General features: G+C 53.3%; 1 protein-coding gene and 1 pseudogene across 1 annotated transcript; one reads left to right on the forward strand and one right to left on the reverse strand.

The window, feature by feature from the left end:
* Positions 1–7,876, forward strand: part of LOC136338074 (histone-lysine N-methyltransferase PRDM9-like) — a 30,555-nt pseudogene extending 22,679 nt beyond the window's left edge.
* Positions 7,877–15,642: 7,766 nt separating this feature from the next.
* LOC136338340 (putative GTP-binding protein 6) lies at positions 15,643–24,877 on the reverse strand. The gene is made up of 10 exons (XM_066280656.1): positions 24,499–24,877; positions 23,977–24,114; positions 23,350–23,420; positions 22,694–22,824; positions 22,153–22,223; positions 20,816–20,974; positions 19,864–20,072; positions 19,021–19,169; positions 18,620–18,772; positions 15,643–18,418 (listed from the first exon to the last, which is right to left on the reverse strand). The coding sequence occupies exons 1-10, from the start codon at positions 24,848–24,850 to the stop codon at positions 18,295–18,297; spliced, it is 1,557 nt and encodes a 518-aa protein (XP_066136753.1). The 5' UTR covers positions 24,851–24,877; the 3' UTR covers positions 15,643–18,294.
* Positions 24,878–25,727: the final 850 nt, after the last annotated feature.

Below are 25,727 nucleotides of genomic sequence, written 5' to 3' on the forward strand. Positions count from 1 at the left end.
CTCTCTGAGGTTCACAGTTTGGGAGGTTTCTACTCCGAGCGGCTAGCTGCTACAAACTTCCTCGTAAGTCTAGGCTCATCGTCAGGTTGCTTTCTACTACCATTACTATATCCTAAGAGATCTTGACAACTTTTGCCACCAGACGGGGAGGGCATCAGAAATTCCTTACGTGCAGGTTTCTCTTCTCCTTTTGCTCCTGTCCTTAATTTCTGTACCACCTGTTCTACACACAGGATGTTTTTGGCCAAAGAAACCTCACCTTTGTCCCTACCACCTGAGGTCTCACCCTGAATCGAATTCAGACCCTCCACAGTCTCCAACCACCTACCACCACATTTCAAATCCTTTCTTTCCTTAATCTAATAGGCTTCTTTAGACACTGGATTCCCAATTTTGCTCTCTTAGTCAAGCTCCTCAGTGAGATCTTCTGAGCATGGCTTTTAAGGTCTATAATGGCCAAGGAAGTAACAGAAAAGGCAAATGAGACCCAAAAGAAGTCAGGAAATACCAGCTTTTGGCATATGCTCTTAAAGGCTCCAGTGCTCAGAAATGGCTTCCTAGGATTCTATCAGGACCCTGCTCCAGAGTGGAAAGAAAGGTCACTGAACTGAAGCCTGCTGGGTTTCCCAGCTCCACCAGTTGACACGACTGTCAAGAGGGACACGAGAAGGTAAGCTGCCCCCTTGCTCCATGGAGGGAGGGTTCAGTCTCTTCTAGTCCTGCTCCAGCTACCTATGACCTGACCTTGCCCAGCATGCTGGGAATTGCCACTGAAGGTCCAAGGACATCATTCACGAGCCTAAGGTATTTCTTCCAAGTAGCAGATAAGCTGATCTCATTTCTTGTAAACACAAGGGCCATCTACTATGCCTTGCCTGAATATTTGAATTTTATTTATCCTTCGAAGATCTCTACTATGGGTATTGACAGTCTGATTTTTTTTTTGTGTGTATTTTTTTTTTCTGAAGTCAGACTCCCGCATACGCTTGACCGGGATCCACTTGGCATGCCCACCAGGGGGCGATGCTCTGCCCATCCGGGGCATCGCTCTGTCATGACCAGAGCCACTCTAGCACCTGGGGCAGAAGCCAAGGAGCCATCCCCAGTGCCCGGGCCAACTTTTGCTCCAATGGAGCCTCGGCTGCGGGAGGGGAAGAGAGAGACAGAGAGGAAGGAGAGGGGGAGGAGTGGAGAAGCAGATGGGCGCCTCTCCTGTGTGCCCTGGCCGGGAATCGAACCCAGGACTTCCACACACCAGGCCGACACTCTACCACTGAGCCAACCGGCCAGGGGACAGTCTGATTTTGTTGCTTTATTTACTGTATAATATCTCCTTTATTCCTCTTGTCTCAATGCTCCATGCCTATTGTAGGCTGGGACCTGCTGCTAATTCTAGCTAGAAGCATGGTCACTAGGACTTAAACTCTAACTGCAAAGTGTAGAAATGTAACCACCCTTTCCTTAAGTACTTGCAAGATTTACAGGTTACTCAGCAATCTGTTCAAAGACTGTCCAAGAGGCACTTCCAGCATTACATCACCGAAGGACTGACTTTCACATGGACAGGTCCACACACCGTGATCCTGACAACTCCCACTGCTGCTAAGGGTGACTCTTTCCTTCACCCTGACCATCTGGAGCTCAGAAACACAGAAACAAAACCGACCCCTTGTCCTTCCATTCTCTATTCATCTCTCAGCCTGCCTCACCCAATCAGGGGCTTTCTACTCATGTGGGACCAACACCTTTATGTGTCTCCCTACTAATTGGACAAAAACCTGTACCCTAATCTACCTCACCCCAAATATCAACCTAATCCCACCCCATGAACCTCTTCCAGTTCCTAGTAAACTACCCATCAATCTAAGGACCAAACGAGCTGTACAGGTAATTCCTCTTCTTGTTGTTTTAGGAATCTCTACAAAAGTAGGTCTAAGAGCAGAGTACTACCCACTTCCCTGTCTTATTCCTACTCTCACTCTCTCTCTCTCTCTCTCTCTCTCTCTCTCAAGCCCAGCGAATTCGTAAACATGGAATCAGTGGCTTCACACAAACTGGGTGTCTTGACTATTGCCTTTCATTGGTCCACTCACTCTCCTATTTATTTTTCTAACTTTTGAACCCTGCCTCTTACATTTGTTCACTAGTTTCTTATAGAACTGCATGCAGACCTTTGCCAATCAGAAAACTGGAAAAATCTACCTAACCCTACATACCAACCCTGAAACCCAACTTGCCCTCGAGAAACAGAAAAATCTGAAACCCTTTATCAACAAACCTCCTAAATCCTATCTTTCAACCCCTACAGGTCCCCTAACCCTAAAGCTCTCCCGTATCCCTGAAGAACTAGGAGAATGAATAGCATTCTCAGTCTTTTTACCCTTCACATAATAAGGGGACAAGATCGCTGGGTCTTCTTGGCCGAAGAAGAGCCTACAAACAAACACAAAACATTTCTTTTAGCTCAAGCTAACTGCTCTCTCCAGTGCTGCCAGGAAAGAATATCTCTAACTTTACCATGGAAGAACTTTCATCCTGCTATACAACCCTCCTTATCCAAATAATTGCCCCCTTCTTTAACAAGTTCCTACAGGCCTGGATGAGAGAAATTTCTAGAATTACCTACAATCAAATGCTCCTACACTCCTATTCCCCAATACCCCAAGGAGAACTTCACGAGGGAAATATCAAATAGGTAGGGATGACAGCAGGAAGAAGCCGCCCCTCAGCCCGAGAGGTTCCCTCCTGAATGTTCTCCAAACCCCCTTCCTTTTTAACCACACATACTCAGTCCTTCAAAAACTTACACCAACAGGTTCCCTGTCTCTAAAAATCTCCACATGTCCTCCCATTCGAGAGGAACTAGACCAGCACGTTTCATGAGGCTCATCCAGGAGACCATGTATCACCATGTCACTCTGTCCACTCGGCACTTGCAGCAAGCAATTCACAATTATTACCTCGCAAAATTTTTTTACTTCCTCACTTAGGTTTTTGAAAGCATCGCCTGGTTCAGACCTCACATGTGGTAGAGTCCTGCCATTCTCTTTCCGAAACTTTCCTTTCTTCTTGCATACCTGACCTGCAGGTGGTGGAACACTCTGAGAAAAATAAAGTTAGAACTTAACTAGTATATGAATATAGTAGGCAAATAAAATTTGACTAGACAATAGGACATTAGGTAATGTAAAGTTATTACAAAGGTCAATACTGACCTTTTAGAAGTTTGCGCCAATATTGTTATTGCTGCTCAAGTTATTGTATAAATGTACTTAGAATGACTTACCACCTGATTTATAGCTTATAGAAATGAATTAACCGTTGCCTAGAAATATGTAACCACAGTGAAACAAAAACAATTATTAATCAATGTATTCTGTATACCATGTGATTGTAACTTAGTGTGTGTATTTAAAAATAAAGCTAGACTAGCCATTGGCAGAGATGCCTGGCAGTGAATGCTAAAAGAATTTGGCTCTCTCACTCATTTTGTGCTGACATCATCTCTTCCTGTGGGACCCCTGGATTGCCCCCGGGGCTGGACCCCAGCAGGGCTTGGTTTTAGGACTAAGCCTTTCCCACCCTTTTTGATGTGGGGTGGTATAATTCCATCATGCCTCAGATAAGTGACTTTGTATTAGAGACTTTCCTATTTTGTATATTGGATTAAAGGTTTTGATTTTACACTATAAAATGGGGGCAGACCAGGAGCTTGCTGTCTTGGTTCCTGAGATTAGCATTAGAGAGGAGAGCAGAGAAAGGCTACGTGGAGGAGGCCAGAGAAGCAGCCAAAATGGTAGAGTGCTGAGTGAGAAGCCAGTTTGTGCAGAGAGAAGGAGATGGGGAACAGAGGTGAATAAGTCTGGTGAGCTAGAAAACTTTGATTCTAGGAAACTCAGGTAAGTCAGTAGTTTTGTGAGCACTGAATGAGTGGGTTTTGGAGCCCAGTGTGTGTTTTTACTTGCCTGCCGGGTGCAAGCTAGGATTAAAGATGATGGCCCATCAGCTTTTGGCTCCACTGTTTCTTTACCGACTGTCCGAATCCAATGGGAACCTGCATGTGAATGGCCACGATGGCGGCTCCTGGCCTTACAAACAGCAATCAAACAAATACAAAATCCAAGGTCACTATTAGGACCATGTCTGTATTTTAGGGCTGGGACACACTACCTCTCCTTGCTGTAAACCATCTCAGGTCTGCACCTCCCAGAGTTTCCCACCCATTTTTTACTCCCATGGTGGCTCTCCTACAATGGAACCATTTCCCTCTTGTTTCCCCAAATCACCCGGTGCCTTGGAGAAACTCTCTCCAAACCTGAGCCAGAGGGCTGAGGGGACAATTGACTTCTCAGGACACAATGGTTTCCTTTAATATGCCATCAAGCCTATAAATACTGGAGCCTTCTATCAAATTATACTAAATAGAACCTTAAGGCTTCTACCTCAAGCAGGCATTCAGTTTCATAAAATACAGTGTCCAACTCTCTTCCCTCACTTTCCTCACCAATATTTACCTTCTTGCCAACATGAACACAACAAGCATTACTGGACAGGCACCAGAAGCCAGAAAGCTTATAGCTCACCAGAATCAAGGGGTAGAATGTTACAGCAATACAATGTTATAGTAATTAAACATATAGAAATATAGAAACTATAGAAGATATATAGAAATGTTAGTATATAATATTAAAAGCAACTAAGGCAAGTGAATAAGGCTACACCCTCTGGGTGGGAGCTAATCTAGTGTATAGGGATTGTTGGGCAGATAAAATATATTATGCTTACTTTGTTAAAGATGGCACTGCCCACGTGGAAGCCCGTCGCCCAGATGATAACTTTAGTTGCTCTTCTTGCTTGGGATGGGCATGATTATGTTAATATGTGTTGAGTGAGGGCTTTCGTGCCAAAATGTTTTAAAAGGAAGAGAGATCACGTTGTTCCAGGAGAAGAGTGATTACGTTCTAGGAGGAGCCCATGCTGTAGGAGAGCAGAGAAAGGCCACGTGGAGGAGAGGAGAAGCAGACAAGATGGCAGGATGCTGAAGGAGAAGTCAGTTTGTGTAGAGTTTGTGCAGAGAGAAGGAGATGGGGAACAGAGGTGAATGAGACTGGTGGTTTTAGAAACCTTTGATTCTAGGAAACTCAGATAAGTCAGTAGCTTTGTGAGCACTGAATGAGTGGGTTTGGGAGCCCAGTGTGTGTTTTTACTTGCCCACCGGGTGCAAGTTAGGATTAAAGCTAACGGCCCACCAGTTTTTGGCTTCGTTGTTTCATTACCATCTGTCTTAATCTAATGTGAATCTGCACAGGTCAGGCAGCTGTGATGGTGGCTGTGGCTACTGGCTTTACAGGGATATAATGAGCAAGACCATGCCCTTTGCGCAGGGCCCAGTTAGTGTGTATGTGAAATTATATAGAGATAAAAAGAGCTCTCTGCAAGGAACTCCCTAAAAGAGGCTTGATGTGACAATTACATAGAGTCACAATAAAAAGAGCTTCCTACAAGGAAATCCCCAAAAGTGGCTTGCTGTGATAATTCTGGAGATTAACACCTGTTAGAAGGTGTATGCCAGAAAGGGTGCTAAAGCCAAGGGGCCCCCAGCTACAGTTAGTCGCCCAGACTCCAACGTTCAAGGTGGACTGTCTCCAAGCTGGCCGCTCTAACAGAGGACAGCCAAGAGGCCCCATTAGGCTGTACCCATGCATGCCATAGGAACTATGAGTAATAAACTGCTTGTGATTCTTGTAACTAACTTGTGTGTGGTGGTTGTGTCTTTCCTCCAGTTGGCAATTGGTCTCAGTACCAATAAGTAAAATCCTCATAGCCTCCTCAAGAGTAGTCTCAAAGGGGCTGCCAGCCCTGCTGCTAAGCAGGAGTGTCCCACTGCAGAAGGAAGTCGAATCAGGGATGCCTGATTGACATAGAACTAGGGCTCTACTGGGGCAGGGAAGCACTTCTCTAGGAAGCCAGTGTCTCTCTGAGGAGGGTGTGGACAAAAAGGGGCCACATGCTAAACCTGACAAGCTCCAGGGAGGCTTGCATGGTGGCCTTACAAACTCCGAGACTTAAAATAACCACACAGGATGGTCTGAAATAAAAACTTTCTAACTAAAAGTAGTTCATGCTCGGTAGTCATGTCCTACAGAGGTATTTTTCTCTTTCTCTAAGAAAGGTCAAAGGCTTACTTGAATTGAGCCTGTCTGTTGTCTTTTGAATCTACAATAATGTACCTGATAATGGCACCAGAGAAAACTCAGGCCCAAGAGGTCTTCTCAGGTGAGAAAGAATTCAGGCGAGAGACAGGGTGCAGTGTTCAAGGAAAGCAAGTAGTTTATTAAGCAAAGCTGTGCACTTGGCACAAGACACAACTGGGCAACTCAGCTCGTCTAAGCTCCGCTACCTGTTGGGGTCTTAGAGATCATATACTTTTTAACTGTAACTTCCAAGGTTCCCTTTCACTGATACTCTTGACCAACGTACAGTATTTCAAGGCCGTTTGGACATCTGGTGATTTTGTCCTGGCAGACCATGTGACTGCTGACCCCCTCCTTCAGTGGATAAGATAAAACCCCCTTTGTTCCCCTTCCCCTTTTCCTGCCCTGGTGCCTGTCTATCCTACCTAACAATAGTACGCCTTTGAAACTTAAGGGTAATTTTTTCCTGCACTCCTCAGAGCAAGCAGATCACCAGAGCAGAAGCCAATCAGCCCATTGTTGTTATAACGGTCATTATTAGCTATTTTATTCCTGCCCACGTAAAAGAAATTTCAGTATATACATTTTTACTTTCAACCAGTCCCACGGATCACCCTGCTTTACGTTCTCAGCCTCCCTAATCTATCACCAATAAATTTCATGTAACCCCCTTGTCTTCTGCTTTGATTCTGATGTACAAAATACAGGGCAAAACGCCATTTTCCAGATCACTTTTTCAAACTGCCGAGACTTCGATTACCAGCAACTGTCGACAGTTTGGCTCATCGTAAAAATTCTGCAGTTCTGGACGCTGCTTAACTTGACAAGGGAGATCTGGGGGTGAAAGGCTCCCTCCCCTCACGAAACATCTCCAGGGAGGGGCCGCGCCTCCAAGGAAGGAGAGTCACTCTACAGAGGGAGGGCCCCCTCACTCGGAAGGTCACCAAATCCTAAAAGGGCGGCCCTCTTCTGGGAGTTAACCCCTCTTCCGGGAGGAAGCTCCTGTCTAAGGCGAGGCTGGAGCTCCTTTCCACGGACTGACCCCCCCAAAGGGAAGTGTCCTGTCCTCGCCATCCCCGCCACGCCCCGTCAACCCTGCGCCCTCAGTCCCGCCCCTCCCCTTGCCCCTCTGCCCCGCGCTGTCCGCGATCTTCGCCGTCGAGCGGAACGCCGACTCCGCCCCTCGCAGTACGCCCCGCCCAGTGCCCCTGCCCGCCATCCGTGCCATACACCCCGCCCAGCGTCGCCGGCCCTGCTCCTCACCGTCCCGCCCCGCCCCGTCGTTCGCTGTGCACGCCCCTCGAAGTCCACGCCCCACGCTGTCCGCCCCGCCCCGTGTCATCCACGCGCCTCGCCGCCCCGACCGACCCGACTCTCACCGCACCGCTCCCCCCGTCCCCACCCTTCACCGCGCCGTCCCTCCTGTCCCCGCGCCCTCCGACCTGCCCTGCACCGGCCCTCCCCTCGCCAAGGTGTGCGCCACGCCGTTCCTGCCCCACCCCACGCCACCCCCGAACCGCCCCTCGCCGAGGCCGCCCACGCCATCCGACCCTACCCGCGCGGTCCACGCCCCGCGCCATTGGTCCAGCCCCATCACCACCCCACGCTGTCCGCCTCACCCCACGCCGTCCACGCCCCACCCCGCCCCACGCCATCCACCCCCCGCCCCGCGCCGTCTCTAAAATATAAACGTATAAAGAGCTTCAAATTGGAAGATGGGATAAGACACGTCGGTGCGGTGGTGCAAAAGTAGGTTGAGAGTTTTTTGGTTATATGCACTCAGCTTTTTTTTTTTTTTTTTTTTTATTGATTTTTAGAGAGAGGGAGGAGAGAGAGAGAGGGAGAGAGAGAGAGAGAGAGAGAAGGGGGAGGAGCAGGAAGCATCAACTCCCATATGTGCCCTGACCAGGCAAGTCCAAGGTTCCGAACCGGCAACCTCAGTTTTCCAGGTCGACGCTTTATCCCACTGTGCCACCACAGGTCAGGCTGTACTCAGCTTTTCACTTCAAATTGTACACCAGATTGCAGCAGAGGAAAAAACTTTCTGGTGACTTTTACCTAGCTGTTATTCTCAAGATGTCCACGAGATGGGAGCAAAAACATTGTTGTGGGTTTTTTTCCTAGACAGGTCCACTGTGATGTTGATCCAAATATGTGCAAAACAGAGCAGCAAACGCTCTGGCTGGATGGCTGGGTTGGTTGGAGCATCGTGCTGAGATGCAGAGGTGGCTGGTTCAATTAGGCTGGGGCACATACGGGAACAGATTGATGCTTCTGTCCCCCACTCTCCCCCTTCCCCTCTCTGGATTCAATTAAAAAGAAAAAATAAATAAATAAATAAAAAATAAAAGCAAAAGCACTGCCCACTGCATTAAATGAGCATCCAGACCTGGTAATAATTCCTACTTTAAGACCCTCACATGTCTCACCTTACCTATACCTCTCGTTTGCCGAATGAAACGGGCGATTGTTATCTCCATTTCACAGGCATTTGAACTAAAGACTGATTCTAACACAGTTCAAAGTCCAGAACCGATGGTCCAAGATGGGCTAGAAAACTGTGCACTCACAGGATTCTGGAGACATCAAGCAATCCAAGTACTCCTTGCAGCCTTGTGTTGAATATTGTACTTTAATATATTCTTTATGTTTTTAAGAAAACCTGCACATAACCGATGGTCCAGCTTGCCATGTTCTCACCCAAGGTGGACAAGACGTCACAGAGGGGAGACGTTAACGGTGCCCAACAGCTATGTCCCTCTGGGGCACTGGGCTGTCCTGGGGGAGGGGGGCGCTGGGCTGAGTGAACTGGGGGAGGGGCTGATGGGCCTGAGCTGAATGGACAGAGGAGGAGGCTGTGGGGAGTGGGTGAGCAGCAGTATGTCCCTGAGACCACAGCTTCCCTGGGACACCTGCAGCCTGCAGCTCGGAGGGGTGCCTAGAACTGAGGGGCGAGGACTGTACCCCAAAAGCCTGCACTGAGCCACCCCAAATTTTCCTCTCCTCTTGTTCACCACTGGGTACTATCCTCTCTCCAGGGAGGGACATGGGGGCTCAAGGCAATTTGCTTACTGGACAGCCCACTGAGCCAGAGAGAAGCTGGGAGGAGGGTGAGGGACCCCTGCTGGGTCCCGGTCACCTCTTATCCCGGTCAGCGGTCAGCGATGGAACTGAGCGAGTCTGAAGGATGAGACCGCCCAGGAAACCCAGTTCCCCCACTCAGGTGGCACACCTTTGTCTGGGACAAAGGCCACTCAGGGCTGGAAGGGCCGGACACGTCAGGTAAAGACAGGGACACTTGCTGAACTGCTGCTGAGATCACAAGCCCGGGCCGCAGGCACGAAGCCACCAGAGGGCTGGGATGAAGGTGTATTTGCTCTGGCCTGGGGCCCAGAGGAACCAGGAGCAGGAACAGCAGTCAGAATGGGGTTGGGCCTTCAGGTCACTTCCTGTTCTCTGACCACTGACCCTGTGGTCACACGCAGGACAGCTGCCTTCCCCGTCCCATGTCCTGTGACCATGGGGCCTCATGGCCATGGCTGGGCATCCTGACACCCCCAAGAGGGTCTGTTCCCCACACACTGGAGGCTGTGAGGGCCGTGGGTCCCCCTTCCAGCTGGGCAGTGCTGTCCCCACAGTGGGGTCCTGCTCTGGACTTAGGGGTTGCAGCTGCTGCCACCTTGGAGCTTGGCAGGGCTGTTCCGGGTGGGGGCCCCTCCTCCCCCTCCCAGGAGTGGGTGTTCCCAGCATCCAGTGGAGGTCCATGGGAGTGTTTTCAGAAGTGCCTGAGTCTGAGGAGGAGACCAGAGTGGAGGCCCAGCTGGAAACTGCTGGAGTTGCTCATTGAGGTCCGTGGAGGTGAGTGAGGTCCCTGAGGTCTGGACCGAGGCCCCACAGGAAGCCAAGCCAGCAGGCGCAGCATGGTCCCCACAGGGACCCTCTCCTGTCACTCAGGCTCTGCCCAGACCTGGACCCCAGGGACCCCAAGGGAGGGGGCAGAGGGACCCGTGTGCCCCACAGGCAGCAGGGTGTGAACCTCCTGGGCTCAGAACTGCTGACCCAGGCGACTGGGGCAGTGACAAGCCCTGCTGGGCTCAAGGCTGCTGACCTGAGGGAGGACTCAGCACCCAGCTCCCCCATCCCTGCTGCCTGTGGGCAGGGCTTCCTGGACTGACGGTGCTGTGTCTGGGTACCGCATGAGGACCAGGGCAGGAATCAGCACTGACCGCCTGCACTGTATGTCCCTATTTCCTGTATACTCAACCCTCTGGTGGCCCCAGGTGTACAGGGGACTCCACATCGTCCCATAGGCTGGGTGCTGCTGCCTCCCCGGGCCCACAGCCCGGGTCCCAGGACCTCAATGGTCACAGAAGTACCTCCTTTGTGCACATGGCTTTCCTGAGCCAGGGGCTCCCGTTTGCGGACAAAGGGTGGACCCCAGCCACGGTTTCACATCACTTCCATCCTGGAAGGGATGTCAGAATCCTTGTGCAGCTCCTGTTAGGGAACATTCATCCTAAAGGCAAGGGCACCAGACGTTACGGTGTCTCGGCACAAACCCTGCTCAGCCCCTGCTGGACTGGATTCTCTTTGGGGTCAACTCAACCATTTCCCACAAGACAAACCTGCTCATGCTTCGAGGGCCAGGACGCCGTTGTGTCGCCAAGGCCCTGAGAACCTGGGCCGGGAACAACGCGCTGGGACCTCAGGCTCCGGCTCCTGCTCTGCCTGGTTGGGAACAGAGGACCAGGTGTCAGGGCCGCAGGCTGGGATGGCTCACAGTGTCTCTGATGTAGCGACTGTCACCCCCTGCACACTCACATTTCCCTCAGTGGTGCTTGAGCTGGGAACCATCCACAGCAGTGACTTCCTCCCGGAGAACAAACAACGCACGTGAAACTCGGCTTTGACACGAATTTTTGCGGTCAGACAACCCGGAGGTTGAGAACACACATGAAGGAGCTTCAGAAGTGTGAACTGTGTCCAGATCCCAGGGAGCTATTTTTAAACATGGAATAGTGCCCCCTTCTCCCATTTACCTTTGCTTTATAAAGAGTTCTGCGGTTCACAATGTTACATCCCAAGAGACAGACCACAGCAAACCCAAAGTGAATTTTTTAAGTTTTATTGCAAACCTGCGCAGGGACTGCAGGCAACCCACGCAAGGGAACACCGCAGCCCTGAGCCTCTAAAATGGCTCCTTTTTATAGGGTGGCTATCTAGGCTGAGCAAGAAAGCAATGTTTACAAGGGCGGGAAAGGTGCGATTAGCTGACCTTATTCTTGGCTAAGTCTCCAGGGTAGGGCTTCCTTGCTGCTGGGTACATAGAGTTCAGTGAAAAATATTGCTACATTTCTAATGGTGGTTTATCTTTTTTCCTCCAGCCATGTATTGGATGTACTCAGTTTTCATGGCTGGTGGCCTGCACCGCTTGTCCTAAAATGTCACATTCCCCCATTTTCTTCTTACTAGTTCAAATCATTGAACTTTGGTATTGCTCATCCGAACTGGGTATAATCTGGTAGGGTTGAGCTAAGACTATAAGTCTTACAGTATCTATTCTTTCTCGAACAAATGCTGTGGTGCAACCGCAACAAACTGGAACTGGACCCTAAACTGATGCAGTCAATTTGGGTTTTATACACTGGCCAGTGATCAGCCTACTACGCCTCTCACAATGGTCAGCAATGAGCTTAGGGGGAGAGGGTATTTATAGGTGAAACCTGCAAGGTTACAATGTTTTCAGCACATTTGTACAATATCTTTGCAAAAGTACACAAGCACACACTGTTCTAAGATGATAAACTACTTTCCTGCAATATCTGCAGGGCTGATACACAAGGAACATATCCTGCCTTTGCTAGCAAGATTAGATTTGCTGAGGCTCATGAGAATTTTCTACTTTAGCTGTAGCTATAAGCTAATTGGGTCAGGGGTCCTCCCTAGTATGTGCTGGCACGCTGACAGTGTGCCCTTAGTACTACAAGCTTTACGGCTTGAATTCTCTTTTGTACATACTGCGTGAGGCAGTTGATAATACACGAACCAATGGTGACCCCCCTACTATAAGTAAAACGAGGGGTCCGGTAAGAGCAGTAAGTAATGTAGTGAGCTAAGGGGATGAAGAGAATAAATTCTTACACTAATTTCTTTCTGCCTTGCATTTTTCTTCTCTGTACTAACTTCTTACAACTTGCACAAACTTTCTGCAACTTACATAAACCTTTCATTTTTATGAACTTTCCTTATCTAATCAGAAATAACTGGCTTTATAATAACTTACTTTCTCCCTTTTTTGTTCTAAAGTATTTCTATACCTTATACCTTTTATTACCGAAACTATAATTTCCTTTCAGTTAGAACTCTTAATTTTAAAAATCTTAACCGTTACCTTTAGTGACAACTAAGCTGGCAATAAGTAATTTTCTTTAAAGCATACTTCCTCTTGGAGGTGTCCTCCAAGTAGCTAGTATTTATAGGTTAAGTGTAAGTACATATATATTTTTTATTACCTTGTAGCTTCCCTTCTAACTAAGGGACTTCTAGTAGTACATGTACTAACTTTTAAGATAACTTGTTCTGGCTTTCCTTTGACTTTAGTTCTCCTCCCTCCCTAAAGTCTAATTAAAAGGAGGTCCTTAGTGAGTTTCTCTAGGTATTAGCCATGCATGGACCAGTCAACTTCTGGTGTGTGGCTGAAGCCAGGCATGCTGTCCTTCTCAGGGTCAGCTTATAAGGGCTGGTGAGGTCAGTCTCTGCTGTCTACAAGGGTGTCTCTGCTGGGACTGCAAGCTTCAGCCAGCTGCGGTGGACCCACGCGGGTATGCCTTCTACCTTGGCAGTAGTGGGAGTGGTCAGGATCATGGTGTGTGGACCCGTCCACGTGGAAGTCAGTCCTTGGGTGGTGTACTTCTTTACCTAGACTGAGTCTGTAGGATAGAAGGGATGTATTAGGTCTTCTGGCAGTGCTGGAATCACTTCTCGGACAGTCTTTTGGACAGCCTGCTGAGTAATCTGTAGACCCTGTAAGACTCAGGGGACCCTAAACTTTTTACACAGGGGGCCAGTTCACTGTCCCTCAGACCGTTGGAGGGCCGCTACACACAGTACTCTAGTACACTGACTACTAATGAAAGAGGTGCCCCCTCGGAAGTGCGGCAGGGGCCAAATGGCCTCAGGGGGCCGTAGTTTGGGGACCCCTGCTGTAAGTACTTAAGGAAGGAGTGGTTATTTAATTTAGTTGTTTTATTTCCTCTCTGAGTTTCGGTAGGAAGGGAGGGAGTCTCCTAAATATTATCTTAAAAGGAGTGAATTCTCCCCCGTAGGGGGTGTACCTCGCCCTAAGAAGGGCTAATAAGAGTAAGGTGGGCTTTCTACCAGCTTAAAACAAGTTTAAAGTTTCCTTTAAGATCCGATTCAGCCTGACCAGGCGGTGGCGCAGTGGATAGAGCGTCGGACTGGGATGCGGAAGTACCCAGGTTCGAGACTCCGAGGTCGCGCGCGGGCTCATCTGGCTTGAGCAAAGAGCTCGCCAGCTTGGACCCAAGGTCGCTGGCTCCAGCAAGGGGTTACTCGGTCTGCTGAAGGCCCACGGTCAAGGCACATGTGAGAAAGCAATCAATGAACAACTAAGAAGTCGCAACGAGAAACTGATGATTGATGCTTCTCATCTCTCTCTGTCCCTGTCTATCTCTGCCTCTGTAAAAAAAAAAAAAAAAAAAGATCCGATTCATGTTTTGTACCTGTTAATTACTTTAGTAAAATCTATTTCTAAACGTTCACCCGGGAAAGTTCTCTGTTTCTCTTTATTTCTTTACTTTGCTTAATATTTATTTGGGTACAGACTAAACACTTAGAAATTATGCTTTCTCTATTAAGATTTTAATTCTGACTTTTCTAATTGGATGTAAAAAACAAAAGCCTTTGGCACCCTGGGTTCTAGAAAAGTTACTAAAATTTTCTAAAACCCTACTGGTTTTAGGGCTATCTTATTGGTAGCATTATCAGCTGCTTGCTTGGGGTTTTTTTTGTTTTTTTGTTTGTTTTTTGAGTTTCCATGGAGTCCTCCTCTCTAGGTGGCCTGGACTGTGGATGATGACCACTACTTCAGGAGAGCAGTCTCCTGTATTCTCCGGGGTGAGGGTTTGAGCCTCACCTTTGCTGGTTCTTAAGCTTTCTCCTGATGGCCCCTCTTCAACTGTGCCTGTCTTAGGTTGTTCCTGCCTTCAGAAAATGGGGGGTTCTGATGTTTTCAATTATATAAATCACTAGTAGAGAAGGGGACATAAATTAATCTAGCTGGGCCCCTAGGATCCCCCCCTGCAGCTTCTCGGAGGGGAAGCAAAGGTGCCAGCTTTGGAGCTGGTGGCATACTAGGATGAGTATAATTGGCCCCTGTATGGGTATGGGGTGGGCTTTCCCAAGAGGGGGCCAGTCCCAGTTGTGGGTTTGCTGCGGGGGGTAGCCCTGTGGCTTTAGGCGGGTCCTCAGCTTGCTCTGGATACGGAGGAGGAATGGGATCTAGTAAGGACTCAGCGGCCCCTGGATCTTCTTGTATTACTGGGTAAAGTCTGCGGGCAGGCTGTGGCTGTTCTCCCAAAGTTTCTTGTTTTGGGGAGGGAAGCCTCCCTTTGCCTTCGTTTGGGGTGGCCAATAGGACAGCTTTTCCTCCTGCCCGGACTTTATCTCCCTTAATATAGTTCTTAAAAAATTTCTTAACATAACCTGGTCTTCCCGTGGCTATGGCAATCCACACATCTATATATGGCATCTGGTCAGGGTGCGGGACCCGATAGACATTTGCCCTGACAGCAAAGAATGTGGGTAAATTGAAAGTGCCCTCCGAGGGCCACCCTACACCAAAGGTTGGCCATTCTGGTTCACAAAGAGTCTGCAACGTGGTGGAATCAACAGGAGTCCCATAGTCTCGTGCCCTGCGAGAGAAATCAGAAAAGTTATCAAGCAAGCACTGAAGAGGCGTTAGGGCAGTAGATTGCCCCTGACCCATTCAAAGGAATCCTGTGAGGAAGCAACGAGCGAAGCAGACAAACAAACCAAATATGCACACAAAACAAACAAAACTTCTACAAATATGCACACGAAACAAACAAAACTTCTAAAACAAAACCAAAGGGAGGAGGCAGCATCCTACGTTCCCCGACCGACCGGGTGGGGAGAAATCAGGTGGCATCCCGACTGCTCCACTACACCCTTTTCTAACCAGAGCTCTGTTTCCAAATATTCAAAGAGGAAGCTTCCTTACCAAACAGTCTTGAGACTCCAAATGTTTCAAATCAGCCAAATTCAGTTTTCAAACGGCAACTGCCGGAGGCTGGCCAGCTACCAACATCTGCTGCAACCCACTCCGTGAGGAGGGGTCTTACATGGCCAATCTCACTGGGGCCTCCATATGTTACATCCCAGGAGACTGACCACAGCAAACCCAAAGTGAATTTTATAAGTTTTATTGCAAACCTGCACAGGAACTGCAGGCAACCCACGCAAGGGAACACTGCAGCCCCGAACCTCTAAAATGGCTCCTTTTTATAGGGTTGCTATCTAGGCTGAGCAAGCAAGCAGCGTTTACAAGGGCGGGAGAGGTGCGATTAGCTGACCTCATTCTTGGCTAAGTCTCCAGGGTAGGGCTTCCTTGCTGCTGGGTACATACAGTTCAGTGAAAAATATTGCTACATTTCTAATGGTTATCTTTCTTCCTCCAGCCATGTACTGGATGTACTCAGTTTTCATGGCTGGTGGCCTGCACCGCTTGTCCCAAGATGTCACATACAATACCTTCAGCCTCCCAGGGGCCATTACCAAAGGTCTGCATGTAATTGTAAAGATGACTTCTCCAGACTTTTTGTTAAAGGGACGTGTCCTTCCAGCAGGATATTCCAGGCAAGCTGACTTCCAGGCCGTGGGCAGGGACTGCTGCTTTGAAGCTGCTCAATGTTTGTGAAGGAGCCACCAGGCACATGCTGACCTGGGCTCTCTCAAAACGCTCCCTCATCAAACACATGGTAGGAACCCCTGATCTGAACAGCCCAGACCGCCTTCCCCCTACGACACAACAGCCTCCCTCCCTCCCTCATGGTTAGGGTCAGGGCTCCTGTGGGCCCAGTGGACCCTGTAACCGGAGGGGACAAGACCATCAGCAGTGCGGAATAGTCTTGCACCTGTTCTCCCCCACACGAAGCCCAACACTTCCTCTCTGGGGCCCCGAGACCCCAACCTCCTCCTCCTCCTCCTGGTGGTCCCGCTGAGCTTAGTCTCCACACTGCTGTTGGAACCAGGCAGTGAGCCGGGCTGTGCCTGAGGCAGCCCTGGGGTGATCTCTCTCCTCCTCGACTCCAGGACAGGAGAGCAGGCTGTGGGAGTACCAAGAGGAGAGGCAGCCCGAGGCCAGAACCCCCATCCAGACCTGTTTCCTCAGCCAGGGAGGAAGTGGGGTGCAGCAGATGAAGCCCGGAACTGGACGGGCGGGTGTGGGCAGCAGCTGAGAGGACAGTGAGGCAGCCTGCAAAGGGACAGTGCTGCCCCCAGGTGGCCGCTGGCTGCAGCTTACTATTCAGGACCCGAGGGCCTGGAGGGCATCCCAGGAGGAGGACATCCTTCACCCTCAGGGTCTCCTCAAAGCCCCACTAGCTCAGAGACGGGGGGGGGGGGGGCTGATCCCCAGGGCTGCGCTGAAGGGAGACAGCAGATGGTCTGTGGCCCAGGTTCATGGGGCTGGCCTGGGTGTGCGTACTGCAGCACCTCCACCCTGTGGACTGGACAGGGAAGCCAGGACCACAGCCCGCTCTACACTCAGCCTGCAGGGTCCCTGGGAGCCCAACCCACAGGGACAGCAGGGTAGGGCCGTGGGTAGCCTCAGAAGCCCATGTGCTGGCCGTCCTGCACCTAGGATCCCGTGTGCAGCAGTCCTGAGGTCAATGTAACACACAACCACATCACTATTCTCTTAGTCTGGGGCTCGGGAGTCTGCAGAAGTCTCCTGGGGCTGAAGTCAGGGTGTGGCAGGCCCGGTTTCCCCCGAGGCCATGAGAAGGGGTATGCAGGGGACCCTCAGAGGCCCCGTTGTTCCAGCTCAGGAAGCGCCCTGTTGCATGGCTGGTGGCCCCTCCTGCACCTGCAAGGCCAGGCCCATGGCATCCCGACCTTTCCCTGACTTGGCTTCTGGCTTTGCCTGCACATCTCTGACCCTGGCCTTGCTGCCTCCCTCTGGTTAGGATCCGGGTGGTGGCACCAGGGGCTGCCAGGGGAATGCAGACTCACCCAGTCTCAGGGTCCTACCTGGATCCGATCTGCAAAGTCCGCCTGCCCGTTCAGGTGAACAGCTCAGGTTCTGAGGGTGGGGAGGTGGACACCTGAGGGGACAGTGTCTACACCTTCCCAAACCAAGTTTCCCAGCACGGCCAGGCCAGGGGGCCAGGGGGCCAGGGGGCCAGGGGGCCAGGGTGGGAAGGTCTGGGAAGGAACAGGTTTGAGGGTGGAGTGGGGCATGACAGGCCTGTCGGCAGCCTGAGCCTCCAGGAGTCACACAGAACCACCAGCACTCCACGGTGTGAGGACAGGTCGCACACAACCCTCTGCACGTTCAGGACGGGGCAGAGCTTCCTTTATTTCCCAGCACGCTGTGGGTCTGGGACAACTTCACCAACGCCCCCGTCCGGGTGGGTGCAAGTCTGCAGGAAAACCCGACACCGCTTTCTGTGTGAGGGAGGGAGACCCCTCCCTTCGGCCCTGTGGTAGATCCTGCGCTGCTCTCTGCCTGAGAAGCACGTGAATGTCTAACGGCAGGAGGCCCCCATTGGCTGTGTGTCCAGGTCTGTCTTGAGGCATCTGCATGTGCAGCCCTGTGGCAGGTTTGCACCAAGACACAACTTCCAGCTTCTTGAAATGATGTGGGGCGTTTGTTTTCGTTGCACAAGGGCGGTCACAACCACGAGGACTGGGCTCTCCTGTCTCGCAGCTGCAACCTCGGAAGAACCAGCCCACTTGACCGGGCGACCAGGCAGCGCCCTTCGCCCTTCCAGTCCCTGCGGACTCCAGGCCTGCGGACCTGCCCCTCTGGGGGGGGGGGGGCAGGCAACGCATCTGATCATTCTGGAAAGAGCTTCCGGAATTTGCCGTAGGCGGAGTTGCTGATAATGACCTCCACGTTGGCCACACCGGCCTCAGGGACCACGTGGACGTCCTGCACGGTGGCCTCCTTGTGCAGCCAGCTGGGGGAAGGGAAGGCTTAGTGAGATGGGTTGGGCAGGAACCGCGAGCACACAGAACTGCTTACCAGGGCAACCCACCCACATGCAGGGCCCCCGCAGTAGGGGTCAGCCCAGAGGGGTCACTGCTGGTCGCTCAGAACAGAGCCATGGGGGCGTCCTATGGGAACCAAGGGCCCGCCCCGCACCGCACAGCCCACGCACCTCAGCTGTGGCCCTGCCAGCCGCACCCGCAGGGTCAGAACGCGCCTCCCTGTTGCCCTCAAAACAGCGTTTTCCAGCTGGGCCTTCAGCTCCTCCAGCCCCAGCCCCAGGAGGGCAGACACGGCTAAGGCACGGGGTTCCGACAGGCGGTACCTATGCGGGGCCGCAGAGTCGCTCAGCCGAGGATAGAGCGAGGGTCCCCACAGTCCCCCACACACGGGGCCCCCACTGGGTCCGCTTCAGTGCCCAAGATAGGACATGGCCTGACCTGCTGTGCAGGTGAACAGCGGTGTTTCAACGCCAGGAGGTGCGGGGTGCAGAGCTGGCCACCCCAGAACACATCACCTGCAGGCACCCAGGCCTGCGGGAAGGCAAGCCCCAGGCCGTGCGAGCAGGCTCACCCGGGCACCAGGTCCACCTTATTGTGGACCTCCAGCACGGAGTCCAGCAGCTGGGCGGGCAGGCATAGGCCACGCAGGGCGGAGAACACACTGGCCTTCTGCAGCTCGGTCTCAGGGTGGCTCAGGTCTCTCACGTGCACGATCACATCCTGAAGACCAGACAGGACACATGGTCAGGATGTGGGGCCCCTCTCAGCCCCAGTCCCTAGGCCCGGGTGGGACAGAGGGCAAGGTTCCCAAGACCCCACAGCAGGTCCTGCCCCCCACCCCACCCCACTCCCCCCGAGCAGTGTTGCATGCGAAGCTTGGGGCTGCTCCATCCTTCTCGGAAATCCTAGAATTTTTTTCCACATTTTAAACAGTGCCTTTTGCCTCACTGCATTTTACAGGTTACTTCATTATGCAAAACTTGGTAAAAGCCACCTGTGAGTTTCCACTGGAAAAGGTACCATTTATATGTGTGTGAAGTATTCACTTGTGGGATCTTGGGGGGGGAGGGCTGGAACTTAAGTTTTAAAAATGTTTTATTTCAGAAGTTTTCTATTTTCAGAAAACTGGCAAAGGCATTTGAGATGTGGCCTCAACCACTTGTGCTGTGTGTCCAAAATCACTGTCACAGCTCAGGGCCGCAGTGGGACGTTCTCATAACCACACCCCAGAGTTGTTCAAATTTTAATGCATTCCCTGTGACCCTACGTATCCCAGGATGACAGCAAGGATGTGCTGTTCTCCCTGGCTGTGTCCCGTCCTGTGGGGGGCCCTTGCCCATGTCCTGTAGGAGGAAACCTGATGTCCACTGTTTTCACGTGTTTGAGGGCCCGGCCCCGATCGGTGCACGCTCACCGAGTGGGCCACATCCTCCAGTGTGGCGGAGAAGGACTCGATCAGGCTGTGGGGCAGCTGGGACAGGAAGCCGATGGTGTCCATGTAGATAACCGTCATGCCGGATGGCAGTGACCCCGCGTGGGCCGTGACATCCAGTGTCGCAAAGAGCTGGTCCCGCGGCTGGGCAGCGGCGTCTCCCGTCAGAGCCTTGATGAGCGTGGTTTTCCCTGGACAGTGGTACAAGGACACTCGCTGCAGGAAGGGCCCTCACATGTCCCTCACGTCCACTGGGGCGACACAGCAGACACAAGTCCTGTGGTGAGGTTTGTCCTGGGAGGTAGCCGTTTGTATGTGTATGTATCCCTCTTTAGGCCTGGAAGAACCCTCAGCTTGGGTTTTGAGAGAAGTCACCCTCTTTTGCACACAGACCACAACTCCTTGAGGGTGGGGAGCTGGCTGTGCCCCTTGGGAGGGGCTGGACCTCCGGGTGCTCAGCAGATGCTGAGTGAGAAACAGAGGGCAGAATGGGTGCTGCCCATTTACCCACAGTGCCTGAGACTGTAGGGCTCTGGGCCCCTCCAGGACACCCGGGGTTCTGACTGTACCTAAGGATTCAGTTAGCACGCGGCCCAATGAACCCCACAATGCACCGTGATGCCCCACTTCACACAACCCAAGTGCTTTTGTCATCTGCAAGGGTGTCTGCTACAGGCTTAAAACATGAAGTGTTCTCCAAATTCGAACACATTGGTAAGTGAGGGCGTCCACCCTGCTGTCGGGAGCTCAGCAAACACACCCCTACGTGACTGCTGCTGTGGGCCTGACAAGCCCGGGGCACTCGGCTCACGGTCGGTCTGCTCCTGCCCTCTGGCAGCCTCGGTGACCACCAGCCCCGTCGTCTTTGCGAGTGGGCTCCCTTCACACACCAGCCCAGAACGGGGCCCCCACGTCTCATGCATCACCCGCTCACCACTGTTGGTGTAGCCCACCACGGACACCACCGGGAACTCCCGCCGCCGGCGCTGCCGCCCCAGAAGCTGCCGCTTCACCCGCAGCCGCTCCAGGGCCTTCCGAATTTTCATCTCCTTCTCCCTCATGAGACGCTGCTGCAGCTGCACGAATGACTCTCCTAAACACACCCGAGGGGGCGGGTCAGGGAGCAGACAAAGAGGAGAAATTAGAGTGCCTGCTGCATAACAGGCCCCCGCGGGGACGTGGGCAGGGTGCTCACGGACATCACCCAACACCTTGTCTGACACACAGCTCTATCCAGCAAAAGGCAGAGGCCCTGGCCGGTTGGCTTAGTGGTAGAGCGTCAGCCTAGCATGCAGGAGTCCCGAGTTCGATTCCCGGCCAGAGCACACAGGAGAGGCGCCCATCTGCTTCTCCACCCCTCCCTCTCTCCTTCCTCTCTGTCTCTCTCTTCCCCTCCTGCAACCAAGGCTCCATTGGAGCAAAGTTGGCCTGGGCGCTGGGGATGGCTTCATGGCCTCTGCCTCAGGCACTAGAATGGCTCTGGTTGCAACAGAGCAACGCCCCAGATGGACAGAGCATCGCCCCCTGGTGGGCATGCCGGGTGGATCCCGGTCTGGCCCATGTGGGAGTCTGTCTGACTGCTACCCCGTTTCCAACTTCAGAAAAATACCAAAAAAAAAAAGGCAGTATCGCCCCCAACTTCCACCACCTGGGCCCCCCTCACTCTGCAGGAAGTAACAGCCTCGGAAGAACAGCCCCTGATGTCCCCAGGGAGCCAAGTGGCACCTCTAAGATGTGTTACATCCTGACCCCCAGCATCTGTGAGTGATACCTTATTGGAAAATTGGGTCTGTGCAGATGGGATGAGGTAGAGGGTCTGAGATGAGCCACCCTGGGTCAGGGGGGCCCTGCACCCAATGATAGGGACCTTAGAAGAGACAGAGGAGGAGACACAGACACAGAGGAGAAGCCACATGGGGACGGAGGTGGCCACCAACCCAGGGACGCCTGGAGCCCCAGGAGCTGGGAGAGGCAGAAGGACCCTCCCTGGAGCCTCCAGGGGGAGCACGGCCCAGGGATCCCTGGACCTCAGACATCTGCTCTCCAGGACGGAGGAAGAGTGAATCTCTAATGCTTTAACACAAGAACTGTGGTCTGTTACTGGCTCCCAGGACCACCTGAACCCCTAGCCTGTGGGATGTGACCACAGATGAGGCCCACACGCAGCCTTTGCCCCATCAGGACTGTTCAGGGATGGTGCCGCCTTCCTTAACATGGCTGCCACGACTTACCCCCTTCCCAGCACTTGGTGAGGAGACCTTGGACACTTACCTGACCCCATGATGTAGCGAGAGCTCCCTCCACGTCCACCCAGGTGGGAAATCCTGTCTTTCAAGCGGGACCTGTCGTGCAAACAGGGCAACCAGTAGACAGAAGATGCAGAGGCCGTCCAGGAAGCACAGAGCAGGGGCACCACGTCACGTGCGAGGGCGAGGGAAGGACGTTGTGTGGGGTCTGCAGATGGACAGGACCAGCGCATTGGGGTCCTCTCCTGATGGGCCTTCACTGAGTCAGGGCACGGGGTCCCACACGGGGTGACGCTGTCAGGGAATGAGGTCCCACATGGGGTCCTCTCCTGATGGGCCTTCACTGAGTCAGGGCACAGGGTCCCACACGGGGTGACGCTGTCAGGGATTGAGGTCCCACATGGGGTGATATTCCTCGTGAAGGGACGAGCCCCAGCAGGCATCCGACACGCTGTGCCGTCCAGGACTGAGACCAGCCATGTTCCGTCCTTACCACCCCTGAGCAACAATCAGACATGGGAAAACAAGAAGGTTGTCTGTTGTGACACCTGGCACTGTTGCCGTACCTGAGCACAGGGAGCTCAGCCAGGGCCACCTGCAGCCGTGCCTCCTTGGTCCGGGCGTTGCAGCGGAAAATGTGCAGGACCACCGTAAACCGGTCGAACACCTGCACGCCCCAGGCGGCCTCCAGTTCTTTCTAGAAGTGCAGAGTGCGTGAGACGACCCACACTGGGAGCCCGGCCCCATCCCTCGACCTCAGATGAGAGGACCTGTAGGAAAATGGCTGTAGACTGCAGCCCTGAGACAAGTCTTCCGTGAGGACTTTAGAATGCCAAGTCCTGGGGGGGGCAGAATGCCGCCCCAGCAAGCACCAGTAAGATTGTTTAAAGGAAGCACTGATCCTTATAGCCTTTTCCTGCATACCTGAAAGCTACCGGACAACTGCGTTCTCCGCATCTGAACCCCTTCTAGGCTAACTTGCTCCAGGCTCTGCTAACATGTTTCATAACCAAAGACACGAATAAACACGAAGAGGCTGTAGAGATCTGGGCTCTCAGTCCTAGAGGCTGGGAATCCTCTGTACCCATCTTTTTTCCATGTTGTATCCTGTGTTTTTCTTAAGTCCTGCAGCGCCTTCCCCTCCTGCACACCCACTGCCAAACTGGCCGCGGCAGAGACCAGTCCCAAACACTGTGTCCTCACAGCACAGTGTACCGAGTACCTTGGTGGGCGTGGACATCCTCTCCACATTCAGAAACACAGCTGTGACCTCCGACAGTGCTCTGATTTTCTCTAAAAGACAGAAAGTCTCGTCAGGGTCTCCACTCCGTGGACAGCTATCACAGGGAGACCCTGCACTTTGGTTGACTGTGTCCCTAGACTCTCTGAGCAAGGTGTTTGGGACACCTGGGGCATGGACTGAGATCGAGGGGAAGCCCAGAGTCCAAGTTCAAGCACCTGAGTCCCACAACCACGGAGGTGACGTGACTGACCCCATAGAGAATGAATGCACGTAAGACTCATGGAGACACCGACAGGCAGCAAGGACCCTCCTGTGAACTGAGCCCACAACAGCAAGGGGTGTGACTGTCAGGGGTCCCAGGAGAGCGAGGTTCCCACTGGGTGTTGAGGGAAGCCAGAAGGGAGGGCAGGGCTGGGGGGCAGCCCACTCTCAATGCACCAGGAGGCTCCATCACGTGGAGGCCTTTGTGATGTCAGAGATGTCCTCCTTCAGTCGCGCCAAGCAGTGACCTGTGCTTGACCTGCTGGTCCCCTCGGTCCCACGGGCTGCGTTGTGCTCACTGCCTCCCTCCGCAGGAAGGGGCAGGAACACGCGCATGGGACCCACCTGTCAGGTGCTCCAAGGTCCCTTTGCCAAATACGAGCTTCCTGTCGGGCGCTTTGGTCGGCACCACCATCGTCTCCACCACCGACCAGCTGTCCAGCGTGTGGACCAACGCTTTCGCCTCCGCCACCTGCCACTCAGCTTTGGGGAAAGACACGTCCTTGGTGATGGATGCTTCCAGGGGTCAGTGGGGACGTGATTCACTTAAGCCCCCTAGCCCCTGCCCCTCGGATCCTGCTCCCACTATATACCCCCCCATCACCCTCCACCCCCGCCATCGCCAAGCCATCAGAAGCCTCAGCGTACAGATCTAGTCCACGAAGCCCCGCCCACTCTCGCCGGATTCCAAACACCGAAGCCCCGCCCCCAGCCCAAACTCCGCCACTCCCGACAAAGTTCCAGCCATGAAAGCCCGCCCCCAGAGCAGAAGCCCCGCCCAACCGCGCCGGAATCCCAGTCACAAAGCACCGCCCACTCTCGCCGGAGTTCCAGCCCCGGAGCCCCGCCCACCTCCCCGGGGGTCACCTCGAGTCAGCTGCGGCTTCGCGGGTCCCCATTTGACCTCGGGGTGCACCAGACAAACGCGCTGCGCCCCCGCTGGCAGCAGAGGTTCCCCGCGCAGCAACTCCTCCTCCTCGTCCTCCTCATCTTCTGCCCCGTCCTCCGCCTCCCCGGCCCGGCTTTTCCAGCCATCCGCACGTGGGCCCCGGCCTCCGCCCCCGTGCCCTTGCAGGTCCCCCGGACCTCCCGGGCCGAAGGCGGCGAGCGCGCGCTGGGGACAAAGCAACGGCGACGGGGCGGCCCTCAGAGCGGAGAGGCCGCGGGGCACGCGACAGAGCCAGGCTCCCGGGCGGACGGCGGCCCGAAGGGTCCACATCCCACGTCCTGCCGAGCGCCTTGGGGCGGGGCCGGAGGGCGGGGCCGGGGGGGCGGGCTCCCGTGCGCTCCGCCCATTGGCCGTGCGGCGTCACGTGCTTCGCGCGGGGTAGGCTGTATCCGTGGTGCTCGCGCTCAGCTTGCGTTCTCTTCCGCGCGCCGGGTCCGGGCAGGACGCCCCCGAGCGCGGACGGGCTCAGGTCCCAGAGCTCGGCGCGCGCTTCCTCCTCCGGCGCCGTCCCGCACCCCGCCCCGGCCTCCGGTGGATGAGACCGGCTGGGCGCTCTACGTGTCCATCTAGCCCCCATTGTACGTAATTGTTTCTCCTTCACGCCCCGACCCGGGACCGAACCTGTGACCTCTGTGCGCCGGCTGGGCGCTGTACCCACTGGGCTGCCCGGCCGGGGCCTGGTAGTCAGGACCCTCCTGCGGCTGTTGCCCCTGCTGCTCCCGCGGCATAGGGACGGAGGTGGGTGGGTGGGTCCATGCAAAACTCCGTGGTCCTTCTGCCGACAATTTCAAACACTCTAGTTGCACATTTAAACCTGCAGCGGCCTGGCTGGATGGCTCATTGGTTAGATCGTTCTCCTTAAATGCAGAGGTTGTCAGATCCATCCCATCTGTCTCTTACTGTTCCTCTAAAATCAATTAAAAAGAGAAAGCCCCTGGGTTGGAAAGGTCTGTACCCTAGAGCAAGATGTAATGAGTTGAGGGTTGGCTGTGTCCTTCAGTTCTGTGGTTTACAGCCTTGGGGACCTCTTGCATTTTGCACTCTGAGGGAACACGTGACATGTCCCTATAGAACAGATATTTTAGGAGGTACAGAAAAAAACACAGAGAACAACTCTGCAGCTCTGGGGACGGCTTCTGCCTGGGCC

The sequence above is a fragment of the Saccopteryx bilineata genome, chromosome 5 (genome assembly GCF_036850765.1).
Source record: "Saccopteryx bilineata isolate mSacBil1 chromosome 5, mSacBil1_pri_phased_curated, whole genome shotgun sequence".
In the NCBI taxonomy this organism is placed as follows: Eukaryota; Metazoa; Chordata; class Mammalia; order Chiroptera; family Emballonuridae; genus Saccopteryx; species Saccopteryx bilineata.

Excerpts from the sequence above, each read along its gene's own strand:
- LOC136338340 (XM_066280656.1), bottom strand. The coding sequence starts at position 24,850 with ATGTGGACCCTTCGGGCCGCCGTCCGCCCGGGAGCCTGGCTCTGTCGC. Across the intron at positions 23,421-23,976 it reads GACCTTGGAGCACCTGACAG|AGAAAATCAGAGCACTGTCG; the intron begins GTGGGTCCCATG and ends TCTGTCTTTTAG. Across the intron at positions 20,073-20,815 it reads GGTGGGCTACACCAACAGTG|GGAAAACCACGCTCATCAAG; the intron begins GTGAGCGGGTGA and ends ACCACTGTCCAG.